Source organism: Scardinius erythrophthalmus (assembly GCF_964197995.2).
Source record: "Scardinius erythrophthalmus genome assembly, chromosome: 20".
Classification (NCBI taxonomy): Eukaryota; Metazoa; Chordata; class Actinopteri; order Cypriniformes; family Leuciscidae; genus Scardinius; species Scardinius erythrophthalmus.
The window spans coordinates 15,200,609-15,226,524 of NC_138240.1; the positions used below are offsets into that span (position 1 = coordinate 15,200,609).

The 25,916-nt window shown below is 37.8% G+C and overlaps 2 protein-coding genes across 3 annotated transcripts in view; one reads left to right on the forward strand and one right to left on the reverse strand.

Annotated features, from left to right (window-relative positions):
• sema3bl (sema domain, immunoglobulin domain (Ig), short basic domain, secreted, (semaphorin) 3bl) overlaps positions 1 to 13,456 on the forward strand; it is a 32,675-nt gene extending 19,219 nt beyond the window's left edge. Inside the window, exons 5-15 of the mRNA XM_081349217.1 lie at positions 2,897 to 2,987; positions 3,780 to 3,896; positions 4,584 to 4,732; positions 5,659 to 5,773; positions 5,881 to 5,950; positions 6,450 to 6,826; positions 6,908 to 6,999; positions 7,410 to 7,451; positions 8,423 to 8,648; positions 9,203 to 9,336; positions 10,684 to 13,456. Of these exons, the coding sequence (XP_081205343.1) occupies positions 2,897 to 2,987; positions 3,780 to 3,896; positions 4,584 to 4,732; positions 5,659 to 5,773; positions 5,881 to 5,950; positions 6,450 to 6,826; positions 6,908 to 6,999; positions 7,410 to 7,451; positions 8,423 to 8,648; positions 9,203 to 9,336; positions 10,684 to 11,151 (1,881 nt within the window). The 3' untranslated portion in view covers positions 11,152 to 13,456. The remainder of the gene's footprint in view (positions 1 to 2,896; positions 2,988 to 3,779; positions 3,897 to 4,583; positions 4,733 to 5,658; positions 5,774 to 5,880; positions 5,951 to 6,449; positions 6,827 to 6,907; positions 7,000 to 7,409; positions 7,452 to 8,422; positions 8,649 to 9,202; positions 9,337 to 10,683) is intronic.
• Positions 13,457 to 17,741: 4,285 nt separating this feature from the next.
• Positions 17,742 to 25,916, reverse strand: part of sema3b (sema domain, immunoglobulin domain (Ig), short basic domain, secreted, (semaphorin) 3B) — a 34,660-nt gene continuing 26,485 nt past the window's right edge. Inside the window, exons 7-18 of one of the 2 annotated variants that reach the window (XM_081349116.1) lie at positions 25,765 to 25,884; positions 25,168 to 25,310; positions 24,958 to 25,072; positions 24,787 to 24,856; positions 24,340 to 24,481; positions 23,550 to 23,769; positions 23,366 to 23,454; positions 23,207 to 23,248; positions 22,931 to 23,088; positions 21,796 to 21,851; positions 20,744 to 20,883; positions 17,742 to 20,539 (exon numbers count right to left, since the gene is read on the reverse strand). In XM_081349116.1, coding sequence (XP_081205242.1) covers positions 20,060 to 20,539; positions 20,744 to 20,883; positions 21,796 to 21,851; positions 22,931 to 23,088; positions 23,207 to 23,248; positions 23,366 to 23,454; positions 23,550 to 23,769; positions 24,340 to 24,481; positions 24,787 to 24,856; positions 24,958 to 25,072; positions 25,168 to 25,310; positions 25,765 to 25,884 — 1,775 coding nt within the window. In that variant the 3' untranslated portion in view covers positions 17,742 to 20,059. Of the gene's footprint in view, positions 20,540 to 20,743; positions 20,884 to 21,795; positions 21,852 to 22,930; positions 23,089 to 23,206; positions 23,249 to 23,365; positions 23,455 to 23,549; positions 23,770 to 24,339; positions 24,485 to 24,786; positions 24,857 to 24,957; positions 25,073 to 25,167; positions 25,311 to 25,764; positions 25,885 to 25,916 lie in introns of both variants that reach the window. The other variant, XM_081349115.1, reaches the window with a different exon arrangement.

The following is a 25,916-nucleotide window of genomic DNA, read 5'->3' on the forward strand; positions in this document are numbered from 1 at the left end:
AGTCTACTAATACTCTAATGACTGGTAGTTGACATGTAGTTGCAAAGTTACTTACAGTTAGTAGAATGTCTAAAGTGGACTATCGAAATAAAGTGTTACAAAATCTCATATGATACAGCCTAGAAACTGAAAGTCAGATGATACTATTTCATTTTGTTATCAGAGCAGTATTTATCTGCTGCAAATAACATTTAAGAACTTAATTAGGGTGAATTGAAAAGACATGTTAATGATAAATATACAACCAATAAACTAGTTAAAACTTTAATGTGGATATTTTACGTCAGTATTTCACTAAAGAGGACACAGGGATTTATTCTTTGGAAATTGAATCAGGAATCACTAAACCGTTTATTTGAACCGGTTCATATAAATGTAAACCCAAACTAACCATTTCCCTGTTCTACTTACAGTAAGAGAGAGAAAAAAGATTGTGTACGAAAGCACAATCATTGCCTCAGCTCTTTTGGCAGTAAAGCTATGTGTTTGATAGACCATGTCATGAATAACTATGATGTAGTGTTGTGTTATGCTATTCTGGTGCTTGTTTCAAAAAGTAGTTTGTTACTTGAAAAGTAAATTCAGCTGAAATACTGTCAATTCAGCTGCTACTGATAAATGTGAAAAAAGTAAAAGTTACTCCCTAACATTGATTGTTTTGTTTGGGGTCAGTTTATTTTTATTTTTTTTAGTACTTCAGCAAGGATGCATTAAATTGATCAGTGACAGGGAATACTTTTACATTGTTATAAAAAAATCTATTTCAAATAAATGCTGTTCTTTTGAACTTTCTATTCATCAAAGTTTTGTGAAGAAAACATTGATAAGAAAAAAATGTTTCTTGAGCACCCAATCGGTGTATTAGAATAATTTCTGATGATGCTGAAAATTCAGCTTTAAAATCACAGGCAGGGGCGTCATGCAAGCCAAAATTCTGGGGGGGGGCACAATCTGAGACGTTGCAGTTGTTTTCTGACGGGTGATATGGATCATGTTAGGAGGGGTCAGGGGGTTTCTCCCCCTGAATTTTTTTTTGAAATTCTGGCTGCTAAACATATCATTTCAATGCAGTTTGGGAGGGACAGAAATACCTTAACGGAGCTAGCAGCAACCCTCCTCTATCTGAGGACTAATTTAAAGTATCCGTTTTGTAAGTTTATGTAAAAGACAGGTTGATGAAAGAACTGTAAGCTCAAATTCAAAAGCTTTTGAAGTCTACATCAATAAAGCATGTTTACACACACACTTACTGTACACTTAGGCCTACTACACATGATTTTAAAAACAGTACCATTGCAGTTTTTGCACGGGTAGCCTATCTTTTTTCACTGCATTTGAATTAGCTGAACCGTGAATAACAGTCTATGGGAGAAACATCAAGTCGATGCCTTGATAACGTTAGGTTGGATTTTGCAGTTAGCCTACAACAAACTTAACACCCTCGTTTCTATGAAACTGAAAACAATTGAACCAGCTGAAGACTTTGACACAAGACAAAACAGAACAGATGTTTCAAAACCGATCAGATAACGTTACTATGGCTTTGTATGGCACGGCAGTAACGTTAGCCAACTAGTTTACGGTTAGACTAGGCTAGCTCGATAACGTTACACTGACACAACTTAAGTTAATGCTCTGAATTCGCAGCTAATATCAAATCCATAACTTTTTGATCAAGTTAAAATTTCCAGGTCAACCACAAATAATCCCACTACCTTTTAATATCATCCGATAACTAATTCAATGTCGATTTGTTGCTTTGCCCACTTACCACTTCAAGACCATCTGTAAAACATTGCCAGCTCAACGTGCGAGACGAGTGAGTTGCTTGAACATACACAGCAAAGATTCTAGAGCGCTACGCGCGTGGCGGTCTAGATTTGATACACAGACACCATATTAGGAAAAAGGGGCGGGCTGATGCTGACCGATTTATTACCCTATTTTTTACAGTCTATGTTTATTACACATCCAGAAGAATACATTGGAGTCGTTATAGGCTCTGGTATATTATGGAGCATAATAGGAATAAAGTTGTGACAAAAAAATTATCAGGGAGGAAAAATCTGAGGGGGCACGTGCCCCCTCACTTTGAATGGGCATGACGCCACTGATCACAGGAACATTAAAGGGATAGTTCACTTTGAAATTAAATTTTGTTATGTTTTAGCTTACCTCAAGGGCATCCAAGATGTAGGTGTCTTTTTTTCCGCAGTAGTTTCAATTTTGATAGTGTATATATCTATGCACCAGTCTGCGCACACGTCACACACCAGGATGCGTGCGCGCCCTCAGATCACTTGGACGTGGCTGTGTATAAGAGGTAAAAACGATATAAATACTGTTCGTTTTCTCACACAAACCGCTCGTTTCGTGTCTTAGGCCATCAATGTGTACTCACGATGGGGAATTGTTTAATTTGGACGATGGGGAATTGTTATAATTTGGACTCTGTGCATGCTCTTTGAGGGGGTGACCATAGACCTGCATGATATGACTGTCAGACAAGAACGGTTTGACCTAAATATATCAAAATTGAAACTACTGCGGAAAAAAAGACAACTACATCTTGGATGCCCTTGAGGTAAGCTAAAACATACCAAAATTTAATTTCAAAGTGAACTATCCCTTTAAGTCCCCAGGTTTTGTTTATAATCCGTTCTTATACGATTAGGTGAAATCAAGAAGTAGTAACGATATTGAATATATCTTTGGAAATATTAAAAGGGCCTTGGGGTCTCTAATACACCAAACAGAACATGATGATTAATAATAAATTAAAGTATTGTAAAAATAAACAATATATTTTTTCACTAGCAAGAGAAATTCATGTCTCAGCTATAGTTTATTGTTGAGTTGTGAAATTGATGTGAATGTTCTGACTTCTTGTTGGCAGCATGTGTTCAGTTTGGACCGTACCACTGTTCAGAATGGGAGGGGGAAATGTCCTCATGACCCCAAACTACCCTTTGCAAGCACCTTCACAGGTACAGTGCCAATGTGTTAAGTTTCTGTGTAAAAGTTCATGCCATTACATGTTTGAGTTGTGTATTTGAGTGTGTGTGTGTGTGTGTGCGTGCGTGCGTGCGTGCGTGCGTGTGTGTGTGTGTGTGTATTTTGGCTCGTGTGTGTAGGGTGGAGATTTCTGCTTGTCATTTGTCAGAATTTATGGGCCTTTGTAGATTGACTGCTCTGATGGGGGAAATTTGAGGTGCTCTTCAGGCCAGGTTTAGTGTTACAGGGGTCTTCTGTGTTTGAGTTTGTGGGTGTGTTACAGTCTTCTGGGGCATAGACACATCTCCCAGTGCGTATAGTGTGTGCCTTTACAACAATGCACAATCTTGGCTTTCTTTGCTTGTCATTTTGCCAAATGCAATATGTTTTGGGACAGATTTTTAAGATTGCGTATTAGTGACCTTGGAGATCTTTCACACACTAACATGCACACATTTCTGTCAGATAACTCATGGTTAACAGAGTTGTTTTTTTAAAGTATGTGTTCATACAAACACATGCAAATTATAAACATGTAGTTAAGTTTAGTAAGTACAGTAGTAACTTCTAATCTCAGAAGTAACGTGTGTCTGTGACTTTGAACAGCTATTGACTGTATATCAGGACTCAGCTGATTTATAGGTGTGCGAATGTGGTTTTTTTATAGCTGATAACATGATTTAATGAAAATGTTAACAGTGGGGCTTCCTGCAGAATTATTTTTACTTTTCTTATCTCTCACGTAAGTATGCAATGACCTCCAATGCTCTTTCACTCTCTCTCAGGAGGAGAGCTGTACACCGGTCTTACTGCAGATTTTTTGGGGAGAGACTCTGTGATTTTGAGAGGTTTAGGAGCTCGCTCGCCCATGAGAACAGAGACAGATCAGAGAATTCTACACGGTACAAAAATACTTGATATTGATTTTAATAAACATTCTTATTGCTTATGTATTTTCTGGTGGAAATTATGGTGATGGAAATGACAATTTAACATTTTTGGAAGAAAATGTATATGACTCCTTTGTCTTGCTAAAACAAATTTCATAGCACCATGTGTCATAAATATTTTCATAAACATATTTTGAACAATTATTCAACCGAAAAGCTTGATTGGAAATGAAACGCTATATTTATTAGTGGAAAACTTGTTGTGGAAATCAGTTTTGATATTGTTTATGAAAAATTGTTAAAATAATTTTCTTTAATTGAAATTAAGATTCAATGAAAAAAATATTATTATATATTTTTTTTACATTCCAAATAATAATATTATATAAATAATACTAAAATATCTGGTGGGAAATAACCAATCATAATTTGTGTATTTTTCATAGAGTAAATATTGCAGTAGTTATTTCAGTCTTTATATATTCATAATATTCTTTATCGTTTTATGATGTATTTTCATATTTTAAATCTTGGGACTTTAAGTGCTCATCATTGATGAAACACCCAATTATTCTTAAAATTATTTCTTATTGATTTGTAAAATCTACAAAAAATTAGATCAGTATAATAATTGTATATGTGTGTGTGTGTGTGTGTGTGTGTGTGTGTGTGTGTGTGTGTGTGTGTGTGTGTATGCAGAGCCCAGGTTTGTTGCGGCCCACCTCATCCCTGACAGTGCAGACAGAGATGACGATAAACTTTATTTTTTCTTCACTGAAAGAGCAACAGAGACCACAGAGCGAGACGATGAAGGAGCCATACACACACGCATTGGACGATTGTGTGCGGTGAGGCAAACCACAACAAACACCATATACATACATCCAGGCACAAGTAGACCAGTATACTGGAATGCAATGCTCTTGCCTTGTTGTCAACCCCATACACACAGCTGTTGGATGGTTTGCATGCCTCTGAATCACACACACACTCACCGATTACCCCAGTATCCGTACACACACATACACACCGCTAACACACAAGGGTCTGTAGAGTAAGGGGAGCAGTACAAATCCCTCTCTGTCATTCAGAGGTCAGTGTTCAAAGAGCCGGGTTCATTCGCACATTACTGTCACTTTGACTGCTATTCATTGTTCAGCTCTAGCACATTCCCAAATCACACACACACACACTTAAACTGCAGAGAGGGTGATTATTTCCGCATATACAGATTACACAGATTTCAGATCCTTTACACCACCCAGCTGTTTTGCTTTTTTGGGATCCGTAACAATCCTTCCCTTACAGTGCCTTAATCTCCATAACTGGGTGCTGCTGCTAGATATTTTGTGATACTGAACTGTTCTTGTTCCCACGGGAACAGTTACAACTGAATGTTTATGTATAAACAGTGTTCAAATTACAGGGGTTAGTGGTGTGTGACCCCTTTAATTAAACCAGTTCACCCAAAAAAGTCAAATGAGAACTGTCACAAACTCAATTTAGTAAGTGATTGTGGGGGGAAAGCATTGTATGGATGCACTGTGGCACCTTTCGTATACTAGTATATTATTATTTAGTATGCTATGATTTGGGATGCACTAATTCTAATCTTGCATACTACTTAGGATGGATTGTATACAAATTGAGACGCAGAGACAGTTTGTTTTACCAAGAGGTCATTGTGTGTGTGGTCTGGGGGTAATTTGAGTTTTTGCCGATCTGTTCAGAAGTGAATTCAACGCCTCATGATTTATTGTTTATGTGATTTCAGAGTGATGTGGGTGGGCAGAGGGTTTTGGTGAATAAGTGGAGTACATTTATTAAAGCCCGACTGGTGTGTTCTGTTCCTGGACCTCACGGCATCCAAACACACTTTCACCAGCTGGGTGAGACGATAAACTAACACTCCCTCAGCTCTTTTATATACAATATTATATAAACTTGAAATCATTTTGATCTCTTACGCCTCTTGTGTGATGTGTTTGTCATGCAGAGGATGTGTTTCTGTTAAGGACCAAAGATGAAACCAATCCAGAGATCTACGCAATATTCAGCACAATCAGGTCTGACTCAAATCCAGACTGAGACAACATCTGTTTATTTCATTCAGCTTTCATCTTTGTATAATTTTTTAATCCATTTTAAATTACACTTCAATGTCTTTTATTATATATATATATATATATATATATATATATATATACAGTGTGTGTATATATACATATATATTATGCCTTTTCCTCATTTTAATCCAATTTAAATGTTAATTTTCATTATTTATTTTAATGACTTTGTCTTTTCTTATTCATTTTTATGTTCTTAAATATTGAAAAAAAATACATTTATTTATTACATTTTTTACATTATTTTATTTTTAATGTTTTATATTTTTTTTATTAAATTTCTTTTATTATCTTTAATTTAGCTGTTTTGCTGTATTTTTTATGCCATTGTAAGGAATTTAAATCGTCATTGTGTGTGAAATGTACTATATAAATAAACTTCATCATTTTTAAGAGCATAAATCAGGTATTTGTTTAACAGAACATTTTCTCTCTCCAGTAATGTGTTTCAGGGCTATGCAGTGTGTGTCTATAGTATGGCTGATATCCGTGAGGCGTTTAATGGGCCATTTGCTCATAAAGAAGGACCGGACTATCAGTGGGGACCTTATGAAGGACGAGTCCCTTATCCACGACCAGGAGTTTGCCCCAGTAAAATCACAGCCCAGCCTGGCCGTGCCTTCCGTAGTACACTGGAGTTTCCAGATGTGGTTTTGCAATTTGCTCGAACGCACCCACTAATGTGGCGCCCCATTTACCCCTCACATCGGCAACCACTGCTGCTCCGCACCGGCGCCCCCTACAGGCTCACACACATCACTGTAGATCGCACTCAGGCCGAGGACGGATACTATGATGTCATGTTCATCGGCACTGGTAAGGAGCTTCATCACTTTACTTAATTTTTAAGTGTATTTGTAACCGTGGTTGAATAACTGTGACCTTTGACCTCTTCAGATATTGGGACAGTGCTAAAGGTTATCGTACTAGGAAATGGTAACTCTCTCACCAGTGAGGAAATCACACTGGAGGAAATGCAGGTGTTCAAGGTCTGTAAGCTCAAAAGTGTGGGACGTTTTCTATTTGAATATATTTTAAAATGTAATTTATTCCTGTGATATCAAAGCTGAATAATTACAAGAGCATAATTACTTTAGTCTTCAGTCAGTGTCACATGATCCTTCAGAAATCATTCTAATATGCTGATTTTCTGCTCAAGAAACATTTCTTATTATTATCAATGCTGAATTTTTTGATGAATTGAAAGTTCAAAAGCATTTTTTTGATATTTAAATGTTTTGTAATAATTTAAATGTCTTTACTGTCACTTTTGACCAATTTAATGCATCCTTACCGAATAAAGTATTAATTTCTTTAAAAAGTCTGACCCCAAATTTTTGAACAATACAGTATATCTGAGTACTTTTATATCTGTTTCTCATTATATTTATCTCTGTAGGTACCCACTCCCATAACCTCCATGGATATATCTGTGAAAAGGGTAAGTTCATGCATCATGTACACTCACTGTACAGTTCCAGTAAATTAACGTAAGCGTAGTAACGTAAGCAGCACCATAAATTAATTTTCAACAAAATTCCCAAAGAGGCTTTTACTTTGTGCAGAGACTCCACTTTGTGTGTATATGCTTTTTGGCTCCAAAGCAATAAACATTCATGCAAAACAACCAGTTGTTATTCATCATGAAGCGGGTGCTTTATATCCAAACAGTTCACTTACTTCATGGACAGTACTGGAGCCACAGGAGTTAAAGAGAGTTCACCCAAAAATGAAAATTGTGTCATCATTTATTTACCGTCAAATCATTCCAAACTGTTTTTTTTTACTTTCGTGGTATTCAAAAAAAGGATTCACACTTAAACACATGCAAACTAAAGTGACTCAATACACATTGCACCAGGTTTCATGTCAAAAATGTCAAATGGTGTTGGTTCTTGTGTTGAATATTTGCCTTGAATTTTTATTAAATAATGACTTAAAGGTGCACTATGTAACTTTTGGCCCTCTAGCGGTTAAAAAACAAAACTGCATGCATTTTGTGGAGGAACATTGTTTTGGTTCTTCTTCAGCTCACGCTTTTACAACCCCATTTCCAGAAATGCTGGGACATTTGTAAAATGCAATAAAATCAAAAATCTGTGATTTGTTCATTCTTTTAACCTTTATTTAATTGACAAAAGTACAAAGAAATGATTTCTAATGTTTTCTCTAACCAAGAAAATTGTATTGTTCGTTTACCACCTTTCCTTTTAATTACACTGTTAAATCATTTGGGAATTGAGGATACTAACTGTTTATACTAAAGATAATACTAACTTTTGCAAGTGGAACTTATTTTGTTTCACAGTGGAAAGAAAGTAAATGATGACTGAATTTGTTATTTGGTTGAACTATCCCTATTTTGCTCAAGGGAGCAACTAAAATTGTTAATTTTCCCTCTCTCTCTTACAGCAAACTTTGTTCGTGGGTTCACAGACGGGTGTTGTCCAGGTTCCTCTGCACCGCTGCAGTTTGTACGGTAAAGCCTGTGCCGAGTGCTGCCTGGCTCGAGATCCATACTGTGCCTGGGACGGACACACCTGCACACGCTACCTGCCGAACACAAAACGGCGTTACAGGAGACAGGACATCAAACATGCAAACCCAGCACTGCAGTGCATGGACCAAAACCTCAGTGGTAAGAAAGAAGGAGAGAGGTGACAGCCTCCTTAACTGAGTGCAGTCATGCAGCATGAATGTCAATGCACTAGTGGCCTCCTCTGACAACTTCAATTTCATTTACATGTCAAAGAGCTCACTGATGTGAAAGTGTAAGAGAAGAGCAATTCCTCCGGAGATTTGAAGTTAAATACTTTAATCATTTAAATTAGAAACTTCAATACACCTTTGAGCTTGTTCTAATAGAAAGATTAATAGGGTTTGAAGGGCAGTCTCACTCCACTGAGACAAACTCTCTGTGAAAGACAGGAACTGATAGAGTGAGAGATGAACAGACAGATCACTCTCCATCTCATCACAGAGGAGAGAGAGTATGAGAGGAAAGAACAAAAGAGGTGTGAGTGAAGAGCGCTTGAGTGTTTGCATGCCAAAGGTGAGGATGTTGGTGATGAAAAGGGATTATATGTATGTGCACTCTTATCCAAACACACATGCAGTGGAAAATCCCTGACTGGCCTTACTCTGAACCTTGTTGTGTGACTGTGTTAAAGTGTCATGTGATTTTCTTTGTAGTGGAGGATCTGGATCTGACTGAAGAACGGGTCATTTATGGCACTGAGAACAACAGCACCTTCCTGGAGTGCATCCCTCGATCGCCACAGGCCACTGTCACATGGCACATTCAGAGAGATGACCACTTAGAAGAGGTGAGAGACATACAAAAGGCTTTGAAGATATCTACAAGGACACCAAAAAAGTATTCGGACAATTAAAAATGTCGAAATATCATTGCATTATGTTTTTAAAGGGATAGTTCACCCAAAAATTCTGTCATCATTTACTCCCTCAAGTTGTTCCAAACCTGTATGACTTACTTTCTTCTGCTGAACACAAAAGAAGATATTTTGAAGAAAGTCGGTAACCAAACGACTGATGGACCCCATTGACTTCTATAGTAGGAAAAAAAAAATACTATGGATGTCAATGGGGACCAGCAACTGTTTAATTACCAGCCTTCTTTAAAATATCTTCTTTTGTGTTTAGCAGAAGAAAGGAAATCATACAGGTTTGGAACAACTTGAGGGAGTAAATGATGACAGAATTTTCATTTTTGGGTGAACTATCCCTTTAAACTATTTTGATGCCAGGGTTCTCTTTGTGAAAGACTTACTGTTTCTGGCTCCAAGTCTCTACTCCGTTTCAAATGAATCTCAACAGCCTTTTATGAGCACTATTAATTTATAGAACACCTCTTCGGTAATTTTTGGCTGAAAATTTTTACATCTGTTTTTTTTATTCCACTTACATGGCAAATGCGCATATCCGATTCATATCAGATTTATTTCCACATATTGAATGAGGCCTGAAACCGATCTGAGAATATCAGAATCCATGTGCTTTTTTCCTGCTTGCATGTTCGTGGGTCATATCCGATCTGTGCCACATGGGAGGAAAAAAATCGGAATTGGGTCACTTAAACCATTTTATGTAAATGTGGCCATTATACTAATGTATAAACCCAAATAGATCAGTTTCAAAAAATTTGTATAGTCCCCCCCACACACACAAAAAATACTGTTCCAAAGTAGCATTAGAGTGAATTTTGGTTTACAACAAACACTGAGCAAACTAAAGGCGGTAATGGTGAAGAGAAACAAGTACAAACTATTCTAGAAAGTACTATGTTAAGTAAAGATGAACAACAAAATATACATTTTCAAAAAGTATTTCACGTTTAAATTATTAACCAAAAAATATACAGTTTCAAATGAATACATTTGGACACATTCTGTATGTGAACATGCCCATAGTTATGAATAGTTGTATTTTTACTTTTAAGACACTTTCAAATATCTACTGAAAATAACCTTGAAACTAACTGGTGAGCAGTCATTGGGAAAGAAAAGTTAGCATCATTTGTTTGCAGATCCCATTTTGTTTCTCTAATGCAATGAAATGTATTCATTTTATTTATTTATTCATTTACTGTATTTGCGAAATAAACCATGTGATTTGTACATTTCCAATAATTCCTTTTTTTCCTCTCTGTTCAGGTGGAATTAGATGAACGTATCATTAAGACAGATGATGGTTTGTTGTTCCGGCGTGTGTTACGTCAGGACGAAGGCATCTACGTGTGTCGATCTCGGGAACACGGGTTTTCGCGAACACTCTCACGCTTCTGGTTGGACGTCTTACACGCCGACGCCCTTTCGGACCTCCTGTCACGTGACAGCAAGTATAAAGTGTGGTCACCGTGCCCCGCCAGCACAGCCCCTGCCAACCGTGGCCCAGCCAGGGCGTGGTTCAAAGACGTCTTGCAGCTGATTGGTCCTTCAAATTTGCCGCAGGTGGAGCAGTACTGCGAACGCGTTTGGTGTAATGAGAAGCTAAGACGCAAACACAAAAGCATGATGGACAAATATCGGCAAGCGCAGGACTCCGCGCGGAAATCCCGAATCCAAAAGAGCACGGGAGAATCCCGAATCCGCTCTCCACGGGACCTCAACACACTAGAGTAAAATACAGACCCACGTGAAGCAAAATGGACTTCCAATGGAAAAGTGGACTGGATTTTTAGATGCCCTTATACACACACATAAATACTTGTAAAATAATGTAGGTTTTATGTCTAGCAGTCCAAGCTCTCTCCATGTTAATTAGGACATTCTTGAGCGCCCTCTCCAAATATTCGTGTGACCAGGACAGCCGGCCCTCATCACTTCACAGTAGACCGTGGCTGATGTTATATATCTCACTTAAGAACTTAGCAGCTGCAAAACCTTTTTACTGGAACAAATGAGGATAGACAGGATGGGACTAGTAGACTGGAGCGCTGCCACTGCCAAAACAGGTGCCAAAAAACATACAGTATATCCATTTAAGATTCGTCTGGCTGTGATACAACTGGGCATAATGCTTAGAGACTTTTCCTCAACTGAGAGCAATGGCAGTGCTCAACAAAACTCAGCTTGCCAGTGCATTAAGCTGTAAAGAATTAAAAGTTTGTCTAATTAGACTTTTTTCTGGTAACTAAATCATAGGTTGACGACCGTTGAGACTTCAACAGAACTGATTTTGTTCTTAATCAGCTTGAAACACCACATCGCGATCATGAGCTACAGAGCTTTGTACAGTAAAAGTTTCCTTTTCATTCTTTGCAATGTAAAGTTTTGGTAACACTTTATAGTAAGGTCTAATTCTTAAGCTAATGCATTAGCTAGTATGAAATATCAATGAACAATAATTTTACAGCATTGTGTGGTTTTTTTGTAATATTGACCTATTTGACATTGTATAAATGAACATTCATTTATTATGAATGAACATGAATTAATGGTATATTTATAAATGAACAATAACCTAGATTCATAAATGCTGTAAATACTGTTTGTTGTTAGTTCATGATACTTAATGCATTTAATGTTATTACGCAGCTCACTGGAATACTCGACTCTAATTGGTCAATTCAGTGGTCTGATTTTTCGTAATATCTGTTGTTATGCATGGCAATGCTGTAACTGAAACTGGTGTTATGTCTCACACCGCAGACTCGCTCTTTCTTGTTTCTCAAGTTGTGCCCAAATGCCCAACTAGACACTGTGTACTTATAACTATGTATTACTAGTCTACACACTACTCAGGCTGCGTCCCAATTCACAGCTCTAACTGTGTACTGGAGGGGGAGAGGCTAACAGACTCCAGTGCTGGATGAGAAAATAACTGGATAAAATTCATACACAAGACGGTTGAGTACATAGTGCATAGTGTAAACGCATAGTGTATAGTACGCATTTTGTCACACGACTATAGAAATGCGGCTGGTGTTATCTATCTTTCAATTGTATTGAAACCTCTGAGAACTTTAGTATTAATATTACTGCAAGACCGTTGCCGTGTTCGCCTTTTTTCTATGCCGATTTTGTACAGTATGTTGCCGTGGACTTTTTTTTATTTTAGCCGCAGTTAAAGATGCTATTCTGGTAAGACTATAATTTAAACTCAATATGTCATGTGCACATATTTATTAGGTGAATAACCATGTATTTTAACGGCCACCTAACTGTACATTTTTCATGAATTGAACCTTATTATAAAGTATTACAATGTTTTAATCATATATAATTTAAATGATGCAATACTAGACAGCTGATATGATGTTTTACCATCCATTGATGCAAAAGCTGTTCAGCGGCTAAAGTAACCTTGATGCGAACATCTGTGTCCTTTCTCGCTGTTCACATTCTCGTTTACTTTGTACATCTATACGAAAAACTCCTGCATCACTTGAACCATTTATTTATTTATAGTTAGAAAGGTCTGGGGGGGAAATGAATGCTTTCTCTAAAACATTGCTGTCTGCTGTTTGGCTTGCAAACTTTCTCCAATGTTTTTTAGAACTTCAGGAGAAAAATCATCAACAAATCAAGCAAAAGAAACAAGCTCACTTAATATAATTTGATCTGTTCATTGCCCTGACAGGACTGACTGCATAGACTAGTTGCACTGAAACTGCTTTTTGTGAATGGGTACAGCAGAACTGCTCTGATCCTTCATTTGTTATCAGCTTTTTAATGTAAATACAACATTAAAACAATAATCTGACTGGAGTGATGTACTTTTAATAACATGAACAGCATTTTTTCACTCTTTTTAAACATTGATTGTACTGATTTTAGTTCATTTTCTCTGTATATAAAACACAGCACAAATGCAGTGTTTTAACCAGTGTGTCTGATATATTTATGTGTTATTTAAAAGTGATTCTTGCATGCTGAAAACTCCGACCTCTGTTTGGTTCAGTGATACATAAATAAAAACATTTCACAGAGAGTTTTATGGGTTTGTGCTTCACACTGGGTCAGCTCAGAGCGACCCCCTCTTAGCGGGACCCAGGGGTTGGGTGTGACCCTTCGGCATTACAGATGTTCCTTTTACGATCTCCATCGTGTGCTGGTTTATCATGCTGAAAAGGTCTTTTTCTCCCGAGATTGTCTTTGTCAGTGCTCAATTTAAAAATGACTCCATTCAAGTGAGGTCATATGTTGGTGTCATTAGTCATTATGGGGCTCGGCATTAAGAACAAGCGGCTGTGCTGGGATATATTGCTGCTGGAGAACAGACCACAGTAAAAGAGCTATAAAAATCAGCGAAGACGTTCATAAACCAGAGCCAGCCAGAACCGAAACACCAGCTAAACGAGGCCCAAATGTGCGTTTATATGTGATGTAGTTAGCAGGTTGATGCGGTTACATTGTATAACTGTCAAATTGTGCCATGGTTTCGCTCTCAGTGTTAAAAAGTTAATTGCAAAGTCATGTATCTCTGTTTTTATTTCTACTTGTTTTTAGAACCCAGACCTGAAGAGTAAACTTTATCACATAACTCGCCTCACCTTTGGTGCAAGACACTGTTTACCCAGAATTACTCAGACCTTTCAAGGGGGCTTCAAGATGACTTTAAACTATTTTAAATCAGAAAAAAAAACAAGCATTAAAATGAGCTAAAACAACAAGTGTGATTTTGGAAAAGTCATGTCAATTAATACATATTTAAAAGGCTATGTTTGGGCATTTTTATAAAAACATTTTTCGTGTAGCCTACACGACGACAGTGTTTTTATGGGGGCTTGAAAATATCAACTTTTGAAAACGGGTTTCATAGTGCAAGGTTTTAAAAACGATACCGTTATCGTCTCCACATATACTACAAAAATGCGAATTTATGAAAACACTGACGTCACTCGCATGCTTATTACGTGTTTAGTCCAGTAGCGTAGCCAGGAATCACAATGTGGGTGGGCCCAGAGAAAATCAGGTGGGCACAGCCTAAAATGCATCTGTTATCAAAATAGGCCAACACAACTACACCTGCTTGAATACACCACAGTTTAATCAGAGCACAAGCATGTATGTCATCATAAGCAGTGTTAATAAAGAACATAACGATAAGAACAGCATTTCCACTGCGCGCGGCCAGGCCACACCACACACACACGCGCATCTGACAGATGCGAAACAACATCATCAAATCAGCAGGACAGTAGTGGACGTGTGTAAAAACCAAAAACAATGCTTGGTCATAGTCTGGCTCAGCGGCCACATAAACCACGTTATATAAACAACATTGACTAGGCAACTACATAAACGTAGATTTGCTTACTTTTGATGACTAGCTTATAACAGGAGACGACGGGGCTGGGGGTCGCACACAGTTTTAAATTCGAACACATTATTCTCTGAGTGTAGTGTACACTACACACACCGGCGGCGTCTGTCCGCTGCGCCCAGCAACGGCTCAGGACCTTGTTCAAAATCCTGCCGCGCCACAGAGCGCTATTTACATAGTTTTATATTAAATTTACATTTATTTGTCTCAAATCGTAGTTAATGAATCTGACTTAACCCTGGGCTGCAATATACGTTTAGTTTTATATTCATGTACAGAAATCAGCTGCTTGAATGAAAATTGCTGACATTATCGGATTTTCAGGTGAGAGTTGTCCTAGACGCGGCGCTGCGCGTCCAGTGTGCGACCCCCTTAAGAGTTGAACACTGCAATGATTTCGTTATTGTCCAACAATGCAGTCAATTCTCCTGAACATCTGCATTATCTTCCTCCTGTGTGCGTGGTCTTTTTGACACAAACTTGTTGCTCTGTTTTCATTTTAGTTTAACATAACGTTCCTTAGCTAAACTTCAGTGTCCCTCTGTGAAATGTGCTCGTCGTTGTGAAGGGGGGATGGGCTGTTCGCAATCATCCGAGTCTGCGCGCTACGCGGGCATTTCGTCATCACCATGACAACCAAACAAGAATCAAGAAACATTAAGATTTATTTTTATAGGTCAAAATTGTTATAATCGCAACATAATTTCCTAGGCTACCTTGTGAGGCCACTGAGTGACTAGATGGGCCTGACTGACAGGTGGGTGGGCCCAGGCCCACCCGTAGCTACGCGAGTGGTTTAGTCTATGGTGCGTGTTTTTTTTTTTAACAAAGTGACACCGCCAACTACTGGCCTGTCAGCATAATACATCGTTTTTAGTAGTTTTCGCAGATCCGTGTGAACGGGATAGTTTTGACAATGTTGTCAACTAGGCTACGTGAAAAACGTATATGTTTTTAGCACATCATTGTCTTGTAAACATACACTTAGTTTATGTTTGCTTGTTTTTTAGCTTTATTTTGAGTGGATTCAGTGTATGGGTGCATGGAAAGCATTTCACTTTGGCAGTAGCATAAAGTGAAAGCATAAAATGTATTTCTTTCATGCGTTTGAAACAGTTTTATTACAATAGCCTAACCTTTCAGGGTTCTTTCAACTTTAGGAGGGAAGGGAGTCAAACATTACCTCTTTATGCCTCTTTCAAAGTTAAATAGCATTGTGGATGTAACAGATCAAAAAGTGCATGAATGTGAGAAAGGCACTGAACTGCATCTAGTGTCTACAGTGTGTAAACGGATACTGTGCATTTTCTATCATTTAATTCTTTGCCAAAATCTTGTGTTTTATTTGTCTTTGTGTGAAAGTTCACAGAAAGAATCAGAGTTTGATCTTAAACCATATAGCATAACTATTTTTGGCTATTGTTCATATTCGGGGTTAGTAACTTGCTCAAAGCCTTAAACCTAAGTCTATTTGTACCAAACTTTGGCACATATCTTGCACTGTTTTTGCTACAGACAATAATGATACCTTAAATCGAAGTTGCAAATTTTACAAAGCAGCGGAAGACAACTTGGTTGCTTACTGGAAGAAACGAGGCCACTAAAAATACCTACAGTATAGACACACTTTAGAAACATACTTTACTTGGGAATGTTGTAGGACTAACTTTTTCGAGCAAGCACCACTCAAATAAAACTCTTATAAAATGTTTTTTTTTTTTTTTTTTTTACGACAAAAACCTTTTAATTGTCACCTCCTCCCAAGTCTGCCTGACTGTACTCTGTTCCACCACAACCTCACATTTATCTGAAGTGCTCTAACTCAAGCTAAGCAAACACAAACACTTACGTCATTATGAAGGCTGCGGAAGTGCAAGTAATTGCTCTTAACAGTGAAATATAGCAGCTGCAGGAACTGTCATCATTGACGCACACGTACTTCCTGTTTAGAAACATGAATAAACACCCTCATGGTCCAGTCGGACATACCTGTTTACAATGGATTTTTACTGAGCAGCACAGCTGTATAGAAATATCCAGTCACCGTACAGAAAGGTGCACACTGCCAAAGTATGAATGGAAACACCATTGCTCACTCACAATCACTGCTTCATTACAGGTAGTTTAGCACAGGCTGTGGGCCACATATTCATTCTTTCTCTTTTTTTCTGTCCGATTTCCCCACATCCCTTGTAATTAGATCCCCAAATAATATTTTCTAAAGCATTATTAACTCTTAATTAGCTGATTTTCATTGTTTGGGCAGGTTGTGTTTTTCTACGCCACTTGTACAAACTCATCTTTCTCCGCTCATCTTGTATCTTCTCTTCCGATGTCATGGTTTGTTTTTTCAGCCTCTGATCTGATCTGACATATGTGAGACAGAGCAAAAGACAGAAAAGAAAATATGAGTGCAAGAATCATAGCTAGAGAGACAGTCTGTCGACACTGAGGCCATGCTTTCTTAAATCAACACCTCTAATGAGAGCCTGAGAGGTTAAGGAGTATAATGAAGGGTTAATTAGGGCTAATTAGTATCATTAATCATTACAGCTGCCACAGACACAGAAAATGAGAGACATTACTACCAATTAGCAGACAGAACGGAAAATGTGTGGCAAATTGTTGCGTTTTACGCATTTTTTGCCTATTTTTTTGCAATTAAAAAAAAAATGAAAGAAAAAAAGTTTGTCATCTTATCACTGTTTCAAAGAATCATTTTATGTTTCATAAAGTAAAAATTATTTTAATTTTTTTTGTACAGAAACTGAATAAACAAAAAACACCTATGGAGTTAAAGTGTGACAACTAGCGTGAAACATAGCGTGCACAGCAGCGCACTCGAGTGGTGAGATTGCGCTAATGCACACACAAAGTTTTGTCGCAATTTTCATTCTTTCTCTTACCTCACACTCGCTCTATTAAAAATAAAACATAGTTATTTGGAATTAACTGTATATTTTATTGTGTTAATCGTTTACAGTCTGATGCAACAATCCACAGAGAAAATACCCAGGGAGTAATACAGTGTTCATGTCAACTTTGGCCTTTGACCTTTGACTTGTCCACAAAATGAAACTCACACTTTTCCCCAATGTATAGAAATTCTAATATTTAACAGCACAAACACACAGAGCCTCTCTCACATTGACACAGACACGCACACAAACACACACTCTCTCTCTCTCTCTCTCTCTCTCTCTCTCTCTCTCTCTCAAAAGCTGAGAAGCGTCACAAAGCAGAAAGAGAACCGGATTAGTTGGAAATGCTGTTTGGATAGTCTTTTAAATTACCCAGAATGTCATGTTAGGTTATGTATTCAAAAGAAGGGAAAGAATTTCAAAATATACACACAAAGATGTTCTCATATTCTCCTCATTACACACAGGTCAGTTTTTTTCACAAACCACAACAACACATTAGCTTATCGATCCATAAATATACGATGAACATACCATAATCTCGCAGAACAGTTTTAAAACATGGTCTTTTTTTCATTGTAAAACAAACAAAAACTCTCAAGACGTTTAAAGTCATGCAAAAATTACCGTTAAGTAGCTATAACTTTTAGACAACTGATATAAATAACTACCACATGATAACCCACCAGTTCTACTCAAAACATTCTTACATCCGTTTACAAATGAATCGGATTCGGAATCGATTAATTTAATGTCGAGTTTCTCTCCGACACAGCAGAAACCACCAGAAGAGAGCGCCATGACAACACAGCGCGAGGCCATCGGGTCCACTATAACTCCTGCGCGAGCACCTCTCATTTACCTTGTAAAAGTAGCGACTATACTTAATTATATATATATTTTTTTTCCCCCAGGACGCTCCATGGTAAATTTGACTTTTGGAATCTGTATGATTCGCTCCCACATCGCTGTTTGCAATGCATTAAAAAAGAAATTTGGCATCAAGCGTCTGTAAACATGCATTTGCTGAGTAATTCAACACTCCTTTTCCCACGAGACAGAAAGAGTTATTAAAAAATAAATGGACAATTGGCTAGACTCTTAAATGTGTTATTTTAAATATTCATCTGAATTGTCAGAGTCAGGGCTAAGAACATTTTTCTTGGGCACTTTTTACTTGAGAGATGGCCTTGGATCCGTGTTTTCTCATTTAACCCATTATGTACTAGCATACATAAGACATTAGCTGTGCGGTTACAGAATATTGATGCTCATTTAAACAGTGAATATGGTAGAGCTGTATAAAAAGTGGGAAAATCTCACTCTCAAAATCTTACACAGACACATTCAAATATACATAACTATTCTGGCTTATTCAGTTTCAACAGGTTAGTTTAGAGATTAGACCTAAAAGTATCTAAAAAGGTTTCTCTGAAGATTTCCTTACCTGGTCCCAGACCACATTACCCATAATGCCCCTGTCCATCTCAGTCTCATACAACACATAATCAGAACACCTGACACATAACTTAGTATCTCAAAATAGTAATTCACCTTTGTTACTTTGTAGACGTGCCAGAAATGTAAATTTCACTGACCGCTTTCAAGGTATAGAATTACTAGTCAAATGAAAAAACATTTACTTAAGCACTTACACTCATAGTAGCTACAGCCTTACCAGATCACAAATGTACAGTTTTTTTCTCCTTTTTTGTCTTTTGTTTGCTTGAAATGTTGTGTTTTAAGTCTTCAAGCAGTGAAAGAAGAAGAAGAAGAGTGATGATGTTCATCTGGTGCTGGTGAGTCAGGGCCAAAGTGAGAGGATAATCTAATCTACAGAACACATGTAGCACAAACACCCAGATGAAAACATAGAAGAGTATACATGATTTACTCGATGCGTGTCCACAAGAGCCTGTTTACTGATTTACGCAGCACATGCATGTCTTTGCGTCTCGAAGATTTTCCGGTTACAACTCAAAGGGATTTTTTGGACTTCAGGACCTTGAGTTTGTGTTAGTATTTTAGATGAACTGGATGGAGTGTGGGTTACTGGATAGCCATCAGGAGTTGGAAGGTTTGGAGTAAAAGATGCTGACGGGAGCGGGATTGGGGTCGTGGGGGCACTAGATTGAGTCTTCAGACTGGAGATGAGGCCATTAGAGTATATAGAGACTAATAACAGGCAGTGGAGTGTCGTCACAGGGGTAATAAAAAGCTGAACAGGCAATAAGCAGTCAATGAATGAGATGCTGTGTGAGAATCTGTCCACCTCCAGTGGTTATTTTGCTCTTCCTTTCTGTCTCTCAGTCTCTCTTTCAACTCGGCCTCTCATCCCTCGCTACTCTCCCGCGCTCCGCGGCGCTCTGGGTGCGGGTCTCCCGTCATGCGTTCTGCGATTTCGTCCTTTCCTCACTTCCTTCAGGTGCTTCCACTTTTTAGAGTGCAGCGGATCGTGAGCCGGCGCCTCATTGGCTGGACCTGGCGCGGTCTTCCCTGATAGGCTGTGCTTGCGTGACCAAACTTGCTCACAGATCTGGTCGACTGTGTTTAGGTTTGGGTGATCCACCAACTGCATGAAGTCCCTGTACCACAGCTTTTGATTGGTGGACTGCCCGTGATTGGTGTGTGCAGGGCTGCGAGGGTTAAGAGCGGAGGGGGCGGGGCCGGCCAAAGGCAAAATCTCCAGCGTGATCGCAAGGAGCGTCTGGGTGAATCCATGTTCCATCGCGTGGCACTGATACACGCCTCCATCTCTACGCACGGCTCGTCTCACCAACAGGCCTCGCTCAGTCTGCAAAATACGGTCATCTAGACGAACCTGTGAACACACACACACATACACATACACAATGAATGCATCAAACATCAGTAGTGATTACACTGATAGGCGAGAGAGAATGAAAGTCATTAATTTAAACAAAGACACACATTTATCATCTCTTATCAACGCTGTCTGCATCCGTCTTTCTCTATAATAACCCGACATATCTACCCCAGCCTGCCTCTCTCTGCTCTCTCTCACCTCCTCCCGTGGGTTTTCCGGATGCTTCTGATAGGTCCATGTAATCTGGGCCTGTAGTGATTTTGGGATACATTCCAGGAAGGAGCTGCTTCCATCCACAGCGTACAGCCTCTTCTCCAGGACACGCTGCTTCTGATGGTCTGCAGGACACACACGCAAAACACTGTTATACTTGCATTGTCACTTCTCAGCCATGGTCATTCTAGTTACTCATATTATTAGAAATCATTTTACTTTCGATTTTACACTGTATATCAAGAAGCGACACACACAACACAGTAACAAATTGTGTATCATACAAAAATGTTACCAAAAAGTAAACAAAAATGTCCATAGAACCAAACACTGAAATATATGAATTGCACAGGCTCAACAATGTGTAAAAAAGAAATGCACTGATATTAAAGTTCTGGTCAACAGCAATAACACAATCATTATTTAAATGTTATGGCAGATAACTGATAAATAGGCAATATAAAAATTCTATGCAACTATTCTATACAATTTAACATTAAAAAATAAAACAGAAATTAAAATCAGTAGATGTACAGTATGAAAATGGATAATAATTTTGAGATTACGGATACTTTTAACATTTTTTATGTTAAAGCTGAATTTTCAGCATCATTACTCCTGTCTTTAGTGTCATATGATCCTGCAGAAATAATTCTAATATGCTGATTTACTGTTCAAGAAACATTTCTAATTATTAACAATGTTAAAAACAGTTGTGCTGATTAATATTTTTGTAGAAACCAAGCCACTTTTTTTTCAGGATTCCTTTATGAATAGAAAGTTGAAAAGAACTGCATATATTTGAAATAGAAATCTTTTGTAACAAAATAAAAGTCTTTCTTGCTTGCTTTCGTTTTTAAAACTCTTTCTGACCCCAACCTTTTGAGTAGTCGTGTATTTTATCTCTGATACATGTGAGCAGACTTGTGACCCACCAGATGAGAACCATTGCTTTAATTCACAATGTGAATGAATAACAGTAGTGAGAACTGAGAAATGACTCCTCCTAGAGGCTGACAGATGTACTGTAGTATTACCTCCTGAGCAGAGAGCATTGGGATCCCCATTCCTCACATCCTGACGTCGGAACCTTCTACTCACATCAATACACACAAAAATATATATATAAAAAACCTTAACAAAAAATACTGTCTATAGAAGCTTGTTTCCGCCACTGAATAATAAATAAATAATAATGTGCGACTTTTTATCTCACAATTCTGACTTTTTTTCTCACAATTGCGATATATCAAGTCAGAATTGTGACTTTTTTTCTCAGAATTGCGATATGAAGTCAGAATTGTGAGAAATAAAGTCGCAATTCTGAAAAATAAAGTCACAATTGCGAGATATAAAGTCGCAATTCTGAGAAATAAAGTCTCAATTGCGAGATATAAAGTCACAACTCTGAGAAATAAAGTCGCAATTGGGAGATATAAAGTCGCAATTCTGAGAAATAAAGTCTCAATTGCGAGATATAAAGTCAGAATTGCATGATATAAAGTCGCAATTGCGTTATAAAGTCAGAATTGTGAGATACAAACTATTCTGAGGTAAAAAAAAAAAAAAAGTCCATCTTTTTTTTCTTAGAATTGGACTTTATATCTCACAATTGTGAGTTTATATCTCACAATTCTGAGAAAAGATGTCAGAACTGCGAGATATAATCTCGCAATTATGTGTTATAAAGTCAGAATTGCATGATATAAAGTCGCAATTGCGAGAAAAAAAGTCAGAATTCTGACTTTATAACACGCAATTCTGACTTTATATCTCGCAATTCTGAGTTTATAACACGCAATTGCGACTTTATTTCACGCAATTCTGACTTTATATCTCGCAATTCTGACTTTATAACACGCAATTGCGACTTTATTTCACGCAATTCTGACTTTATATCTCGCAATTCTGACTTTATAACACGCAATTACGACTTTATTTCACGCAATTCTGACTTTATATCTCGCAATTCTGAGAAATAAAGTCAGAATTGCGAGATGTAAACTGGCAATTGTGAGATAAAAAGTCGCAATTATCTTTTAAAATGTTTTATTTTGTGGCGGAAACAAGCTTCCATACTAAATGTATCTATTTTTCAATGTGAATCAGATTTCTACGAGGTCTAAAATTCAAAACAACAGGTTTGAATAAAGCCATTAATGAAGGTTTTACCGTTTTGTGTTAGGCAGGTAGCGTGTGCAGGTGTGTCCGTCCCAGGCACAGTATGGATCTCGAGCCAGGCAGCACTCGGCACAGGCTTTACCGTACATACTGCAGCGGTGCAGAGGAACCTGGACAACACCTGTATCTGAGCCAATGTACAGCTGTTGCTGTAGAAAGAGAGAAAAAATCATCACTTGATTTACTAATATACTGCTTTCATGTGATTCTTTAATACTCCTGTTTAAAAATAGCTGATATTTGATCAAAACCAAGACTCATTCTCACCCGTTTAGAGGAAATCTGCATACTGGTAATAGATGAAGAATCCTGCAATAAGAAGGCAGAATTTGGATTTATTTTTTCCATATGAGGACATCAATAAATAGATATTTTGACTGCTTTAGCTCACTAACAGTCACAAAATTCCTACATTGCTTCTCTCACCTTAAAAACCTGAAGCTCCTCCAGCAGAAGATCTGTGTTACTCCAGCTTCCCTTGGGCACAGAGATCACCTTCAGCACAGAGCCGACATCTGCAGAGAAACACAAAGGGGCTTTAACCAGGGCCGTAACCAGTAAAGACAGTTTGACTCTAGATGCTTCTGTCAATATTCAGTCAGTATTCTACCTGTGCCGATGAACATTACATCGTAGTGTCCATCAGCTGCATTGACACGGTCTACGGTGATCTGAGTGAAGCTGTATGGTATTCCGGTACGCAGGAACACTGGCCGACCCCCCAGTGGAGTAACTGGATTAAACATTAACGGATGGTGCCTTGCAAACTGGATTACGTTATCAGGGAAACCTTTAGTTGACTCAAAACTGCCGAAGGTCTTACTGGGACACTGAGGAAGAGAGAGAGAGAAAGAGATATCTGTAGAATCCGGAAGCAAAACCCATTCACATGATATCAACAGTCTACACACGTCAGCAAGTCCAAAACTATAACCAGTTATTGACAAATCTAAATCTATATTTACTTTTCTAACATTCACACTACACTACACTTACCCTACCGTTCAAAGTTAGGGGTCAATAAGATTGTTTTATTTATTTATTCTTTTATTCAGTAAGAATGCATTAAATTAATCAGATTATGTTTTTTTATTTATTTACTTTCTATTCATTAAAGAATCATGAAAAAGCAAATGTAACACTGAAGACTGGAGTAATGGCTGCTGAAAATTCAGCTTTGCTATCACAGGAATGCATTATATTTTAAAATATATTAAAATAGAAAACATTCATTTGAAATAGTAATATTATTTCAAAGCATAACAGTTTTTAGTGTATTTTAGATCAAATAAATGCAGCCTTGGAGAGCATAAGAGACTTCTTTCAAAACCATTAAAAAAATGACAACCCCAAACTTATGAATGATAGTGTATGATGTGAGGCGTATGAACTGTTCTCACCATGCCTGGCCGTGGGTATGGCACTTTACCCTGGAAAGGAACCCACTGATAATTGGGTCCTTCTTTATGGGCAAAAGGCCCTAAAAATGCCCGCCGAATGTCATTCATGGTGTAGAGACACACTGCAGAACCTTGAAAAACACTGCTGTAAGACACAAACACACACACAGACCGTTAACACGTTACAGTACAAGGAGATAAAAATAGTCACACAAATGCTGAATTCAGGTTTTTGGGTTTACTTTTTCTCATTGAAATGACCAATACTTGAATAAATTGATGTCATACTTCCTATACAAAAATAAAAATAAAAAATCATATTTTGTGTTCCACAAAAGAAAAAGTCATACAGGTATGGAATTACACGAAGGTTAGTAACCAATTTCAATACATTTAACTCCTTGGGTGAGTTAACCCTTTAAACCACACCCTAAGATGAACTCTGACCTGGAGGTGGTAAAAACTGTGTAGATCAGCGGGTTCTTTCTATCACGGGTCTGCAGCAGAAACACATCCCCTAAAGGTCCAGACAAAGGTCAGCAGGCAATGAAATGCAATTGTCAGTTATATCAGGATAATTTAACCCTAGTGTCTGTGTGTGTTTGTGAGCGTTCTTACTAAGTTCATCAAAATGCGTTTCGGTGCCATCATTGCCTGGAACCGAACACACAAGACGAGCCTTTAGAAATGTCGTCCACTTGTTTACTAGACTGCGCTGTCCTCCCATATCATTCTGTAACCAAAAAAAACATGCATGTTAATTTAAATCAAGATGATAAACAGCAGCCAATAGCCATTAGGCTTAGTGATTAATGATTGGCTCCTAACCCTGCAAAGCTGGCCAATCCGGGAATATGTAACCTTCCCGAATCCCTGAGCTTCTACAGCAGTTTCTCTGAAGAAGAAGAAGACTTTATCATCGTCAGGATTCTCACTTTCGGGAACACCAAATGCCGCTATAAACTTGGGCTCTGAAACACACAGCATCATCATAGGGCACATTGCCATTATACAAAAACAGAGATGCACATAAACTCATGGGTCAACAACAAATAAGAGTATGCAAGATAAATAACAGGAAAAATATAACTTTTTAAAATATCTAGTTTAAAATGCATACTTCATATGCATATCCTTTCTAATATATAAATAATAAAAAAATCCCAGCATGTTGGTTAAACCACATGACTTTGATTTGGCTTTTAAATATTTATACTATTGCAAAAAACCCTGAGAATAAATAATGTTTTCTTTTAAGAATTTCATCTTTTTAAATGAGACTTTTTGGACTTTATGCCCTCGAATTTTTTTTCAGAATTCAGAAATTCAAAACATGCTTATCACAGAGGATGTCTATTTAAGTCACTATACGTGTGGATTGCATTTTTTAAAATGTTTTTTAAAATAAATCATACACAAACGCACCATTGAGCCAGCGAGAATCGTGCTGTTCCGTTCGTATGGAAGGCCTCTGTCCCATGCTGCGAAAGATTGTAAAGTCCCGACCCATCAAATCAGTGGCAACGCCGGCATAAAGCTCATCACCTACATGATGAAGTAGATATGGTTACTGATTG